We start from the raw sequence: 5,952 nt of genomic DNA, 5'->3' as shown, positions 1-5,952 counted from the left end.
TACATCTTCTTTAATTTCAACCGTCCATACAAATTCAATTTAATATTATTAAAAATAGTCAAATTTGTTAAGTGATGTATATCAAATCAAACGTGTCTTCGTGCATTTGGAATTCAATTCGTGGATTTAGAATTACCCATTGTTGAGCCCGATGCAACATCAACTGCACAAAAAAGAAAATCGGGATGAAATGCGGAAATGCGGAGTTCCTAAGTCTTGTAGAAATCATAATTTATGGCTATATAATGGTTCAAATAATTAAAGAAACAAGTAATCCATGATTAGTGCTAAAGTCCACAAGAATTTAAAATCAAACATAAACTTAAATTTGATGTGAGAACAGTGAGATGCACTCTAAATTGTCAAAAAGGGCATATCCCAAGGCTAAATTGATTTTATTTTTAAAAGATGTGTCTTACGCTTGAATCAATAAGTACATCGTAATATAACATATTTACCAATTACACTTAATTTTAGGAACCGAAACAACTTGCATAGATTTATTTCTAATCACCTCATTTTTCATCTTCTAGCAAGAACTCACTAGGTCTCATTAGTTGACATGAAACTTGAAATCCACTTAAACAAATCTTTGGCTTTCGATTTGTCAAAGCATTCAATCCCATGGTCACCACCTTCTTCAAACAAACACTTATTCTCCACACCCTTCAACTCTAAAGTCTTCGCAAACTCCCTTTGTCGATCAATTAACAAATCACCAGAACAACCTATCACCATCACCCTCCAACCCACCTCCTTGATCCGACTTATATCATCCATACCACCACCCGCCATCGGGTTGCAATACTCATGCTCACGGCTTGCATCAACCGGCAGCGACAAACCCCACATGAAATCACAAGTTGCTAGAGTCAACTGCCCGGCTTCCGCCAGCTGTATCTCCGACAGCGTCCGCTCCTCCCCTCCGAAGTACACATGGTGCAAGATCAATCCTTTGATTTTCAATGATTCAAGCTCGTGAAGTCGGTGTGATACACGTACACCTGCATGGTATGCTATGTTTGCGCCAGCACTGGTGCCCATCATGTAACAATTCGACACGTCAGCGTAATTGGTCAACCATGGATCTTGGGCTGATTTGATCCAAAGCAAAACCTCCAAAGCATCGTCGTAGGCTGCTGGGAGGCGGTTTTCTGGAGCTAGGCGGTAGTCAACCGACACCACCACAGCAGGGAGGTCGGCCGCCAGACGGTCACAGAAATCATGTACGATGGTTGAAGCTGCACTCATGAGAACAAAGCCTCCACCGTGAAAGTAAACGATGAGAGGGAGCTTTTTTAAAGGAGTTTCCATGGAGATTACAGTTTCTTTCGGGATGTGAATTCGAACACTGGTTTTGTTAATGTAGTTGATGATTACATCTTTGCTGAGCACTGGAGTGTCGGAATCTTTATCTGGTGTGGGATGGGATGATGGGAAGGATATATTGCGAGTGTAAGAACCGTCGGAATTGAGTGCTATCATTGGTGGGTTTTCTCCGGCCATGATTGAGCTAGAAGGTGTGAATATAGCATACGTGATGAATTTGAATATATACGGGAAAAGAAAAATTATTGGACTTTTTTCTCAGGATTACTTTTTTAATTGTGTGCAATGCACTCCACTTTTTTGTATCATTTCTTTAGATTAGATACCTACTTAGACCAAGTTGTGTCAAATTAGAATCTTTTCCTGCAGATAAAATAATAAGGATTAAAACCTATGTATTTTGTTCCCGTTGACCGGTTTATTATGCCGAAACACTAATCTGATATCTGATATACATAATAAAAAATTCCGATAACTGAAATTTTTAAATATGGTATGTCAGGGTTGAGTTACCCATGTAGAGATTCGTTTTTTAAATAAAAGACTTGCGTAGATTGAAATCTATATGAGAGACATATTAGGGATTTGATTTCCTTATTCCCAAGAATTGGTTTATCAATTCTATTGTATTTTTTTTTCTTTGGATTAATATATGAAAATAAGCTCTAAAGATGGTCTCACACCAGGTTTACACTCTAAAAACTATAAATCCAGTAAAATCTTATACATTTCAAGCCACCACCCTGCCCATTTCCTACTGCCTCTCCAAATATGCAACGATGACCGATGAAAAATCTTGATCTACAACATCAACATGGAAAAACATACTTGTTCTCATGCATTCAGAAAGTGCGTTAAAGCAAGAACCATTCTCATCGAATCAAACTGTGATGGAGATGCACCTAACAAATGAGAGAAGATTTCTTATACATGAGGAAGAACACATCCTACCAAAATAACTGCGGAAGGATATGAAAAATGGTACGCCGACAACCATAAGTTGAAAAAGTAGCTACTCATGTCAATGACTACATATATCATGAAAAGGGGCTTACGTATACCATCTGAATATATGAAATATGGAGTATAATGTCAAAAGTCTTCTATGAATGAAGCGACCATTGCAAGTTTTTACGTCGAGCCAGAAAGCATTTAATTACATCCAAACAAAACGGTAAACTACTTTTTGGATATTATGGAAAACTGAGCGCAAGTTTTCTTGAGTTAGACCATGGTGATAAGCCGGTCATGATAGACCTTGATGATGTTACAACTTATCATAGGGCAATTGACTGGTTAAGACTCCATATTTTTGTCACTGGTTTAGATAATAATTCGAAAAACTTACATATGAAATAGTTAGCAAGGATTCGATTCCAAAATTCGAGGAATGTTATGCACTCGTTCCTAGGGAAGTTAAACATCATGCCACCCTCCTAGCAAACTCAAATAACCTGGATGTATTTGTGATTATAGCTCGACTGTTGAGTTCGAAAGTATTGTGAGGTGTTGAAATGTGCCTTAGTCTGTTTTAGTGTCGAAGCTTGTTCGTACATTGTTTAGTATAAGGGCATTATGTTTCGAAACGTAAGTGTCTTAGTTCGTTATATTTTTTGTATGTTTTCGTAATCCCTATATATATGGGAGGAGTACTAGAGTTAGAGAGTAGCTTCATCATTCACATTGTATTCTTTGAATATTCTCTGTACTCCAGAATGTTTAATCGAGCCAAACATACTTTATTTAGATCTTGTGTTCATAATTCTTACATAACTCTGATCTCGTATTTCATACTCTATTAAATCACAACTACATTTGGTATCAGAGTATGAATGCTATAGTTTTTGATATGATTTTCTTTAGATTTCAAAAGTTTTTGAGTCTCGTTCCAGATTCAAAATTTTCCGCTCTTTTGAATCTGAATATCTTTATAGATCATCTGTTTTGATTCGATTCTGTCTTTTATTGTTCAAATCGAGTATTCATTGTCAATTTATGATAGTTTTTATTTTTAGATCTCAATTTTTGAAGCTTTCCTCAAAAACCTTCTGTACAACAATGGCGAATTTTAACATGAACACCATAACATCTTACTCTCATCTTCTTGGTTCTTCAACTAAGTTTTCAATGCTAATTCCTGAGTTTTATGATCAATGGTTTGATCGTATAGAGGACTATTTGAATGGAATTGATGAGGAGCTCTGGAAATGCATAATCGGTGATGTTCGTCCTCCTGTTGTTGTAAAAAGTATTGGAACTTCTTCTAATAATCTAAATGCTATAGAATAGGCTGAGAAGTTGTTGGAAAATGAAAAGAAATGTATGCGAGAACTTCATGGTGCCCTTCCACCAATCGTATACAATTATGTGCAGAGTTGTAAAACTTCAAAGGAGATTGGGGATACACTGAAGAAGAAATATCAAGGAAGCGAGGAAACAAAGATATGTTCAGTCAAATAATGTCTGTTGGAGTTAGGAGAGTTTAAGTAGAAGGAAGAAGAATCAATTGAGTCTTTTCATGATCGTCTGAATGAGCTCATATTCAAGTGTAACAGATATGGTGTAATAAGGTCAATAATGGGGTTCGATCTCACTTTTATCATCAGTATTCGAAAAGAATGGAGAAATGCCAGCCTTATGATAAAGACACGGTAAATTTTTGATTATTTCTCATTAAATGTGTAACATCGCGATTTTCAGACGTATGATTTAAGGGTTTAAAGTGTAATTTCGAAGAAGGGACTCAACAAGTAGGTACGCTTACTCGCCAAGTCGGAGCGGGTTTGGGTCACGAATTAAGTGACCAACTCGCCGAGTCGGAAGTCGGACTCAAAGAGTTGGTGCTGGAATGAGAAAACACTAATCTTGGGGTTTGCACCCTATTTAAAGGACTTTATGTCATTCTCCCAGCCTCCTATTCCCCCAGAGAGTTCCAGAAAACCCTAATTTCGTGTGAGACTTCACTGTTGAGGAGATTGGAGCTTGGAAGAGGAATTTGGTGGAAGGAGCTTGAGAAATTAGAAGCTAGCATCAAGAGGCTTGTATAGATCTGGGATCTACATCAGTTTGGGCACATCCCAGAGGTAAGGAGCCATTATCATAAGTTATTTCCTTTTTGGTTCATCCTTGGTGGTTGTTTTGGGAGTTCCTTAGCTTGTTTGAGATCTATTTCGGGTTTGGAGTTTAGATCTGAGGTTGCTACTCTAGATCTAGGCTTGTGATGGTCCATAATGTCATAAAGTTTCTGTTTAAGAGTTGTTGGTGAAGCCCCTTAGTCCTTAAACCTAGCCATAGTGTGTTTTGGGCCTATATCTCCTTGGTTTCACGTAAAGTTTGCAACTTTATGTGAGGGTTAGATAGTAGAATAGTGGATCTATGGTTTGGAGCCCCTGCATGGCTCGAAAAGCCTTTGATTGGATTGAGAGCTAGAGAGACTCGGCGAGTCACATGGGTGTACTCGATGAGTTGTATGAACATAAACATGGAATCGGCAAGTTGGAAGAACAACTCGGCGAGTCAGTTGAAGATTGCCTTGGACTCGGCGAGTCTGGTCACAGAACCCAACCTCTTTTGGTTAAAGCTTTGGATTAGTGAGTCGGTTGGCGACTCAGTGAGTTGGACAAGATGGAATTCCGAGATCGTTGGACTCGACGAGTCTTTGGGCGACTCGGTGAGTTGAGTCGTGTTATGGGAGTTTCTGAGTATAGGAACTCGACGAGCCTACGGGTTGACTCAGCGAGTAGAATCAACCAGGGAGGTTGACTTTGACTGAGGACTTTGACTTTGACCAAGAGTTGACCAGTTTGACTTCCAAGGGTATTTTAGTAATTTTGGTATTTATGGAATTGTTTCTTTGGTAGTGTTCTGTGGTGAAGTTGATGTCGGTGGTCGGAGCAGTGTGGTCTTATCCTCACTATATCGACAGGGTCTACGGCACCAAGGCCGGCCCTTTATCGGATGGAAATCTAGGTATTGTTTGTTATGTTATTGCTTTGCTAGATCTGCATCCTGGTATTTAGGATAATGTTATGTTAGTGACCTGGTTAAGGTCAGTACCTGGTATATAGGATAATGTCATGCTAGTGACCGGTTAGGTCAGAATCCTCGTTAGGATGTTGATATGCTATATGATCTGTTAGACTGTTTGTCTGGTTAAGTATTTGTTATGTGATTAATTGTTTTATGTGCACATGGTTGTTTAACGGGGGTTGGGTTGAGGCGGGCCCTACTTTGTGTTGTAGGACAACATACCCAGGGTGGACCGGATATTCCGAAGGCCCAGCGAGCGGTCCGGATTAGGCTGAAGGCCCCAAGAGGGCGGACCAGATGTGTCGAGGCTCGGAGAGTGGACCAGGCCGACTAAAGGCCCGGTGCGGGCGGACCAATTATACTGTAGACTCAGAGAGTGGACCAGGTGGATTGAAGGCCCATTGCAGGCGGACCAATCACACTATAGACTCGATGTACATGGATAGACTCGGAGGGTGGACTAGGTGGACTGAAGGCCTGGGGCGGGCGGACCAGTCACACAGTAGACCCGATGTGCATGGCTGTTAAATTTGTGATATGCTATGAGTATGTTTATGTGTGGTTGGTATTTTGGTGGTAACTCACTAAGCTTTC

General features: G+C 39.6%; 1 protein-coding gene across 1 annotated transcript; it reads right to left on the bottom strand.

Moving 5' to 3' along the window:
* Window positions 1-405: 405 nt before the first annotated feature.
* On the bottom strand, window positions 406-1,583 carry LOC145017765 (carboxylesterase 1-like). Its single transcript, XM_078975725.1, has one exon. The coding sequence runs from the start codon at window positions 1,504-1,506 to the stop codon at window positions 544-546; it is 963 nt and encodes a 320-aa protein (XP_078831851.1). The 5' UTR covers window positions 1,507-1,583; the 3' UTR covers window positions 406-543.
* Window positions 1,584-5,952: the final 4,369 nt, after the last annotated feature.

Source organism: Lactuca saligna, chromosome 9 (assembly GCF_052625555.1).
Source record: "Lactuca saligna cultivar CGN05327 chromosome 9, ASM5262555v1, whole genome shotgun sequence".
NCBI classification, from domain to species: Eukaryota; Viridiplantae; Streptophyta; class Magnoliopsida; order Asterales; family Asteraceae; genus Lactuca; species Lactuca saligna.
The sequence above is the reverse complement of the archived record's forward strand: the minus strand, read 5'-3'. Positions and strand labels throughout refer to the sequence as shown.

Bases quoted from the DNA above. Each gene is read 5' to 3' on its own strand.
- LOC145017765 (XM_078975725.1), bottom strand. From the start codon at position 1,506: ATGGCCGGAGAAAACCCACCAATGATAGCACTCAATTCCGACGGTTCT.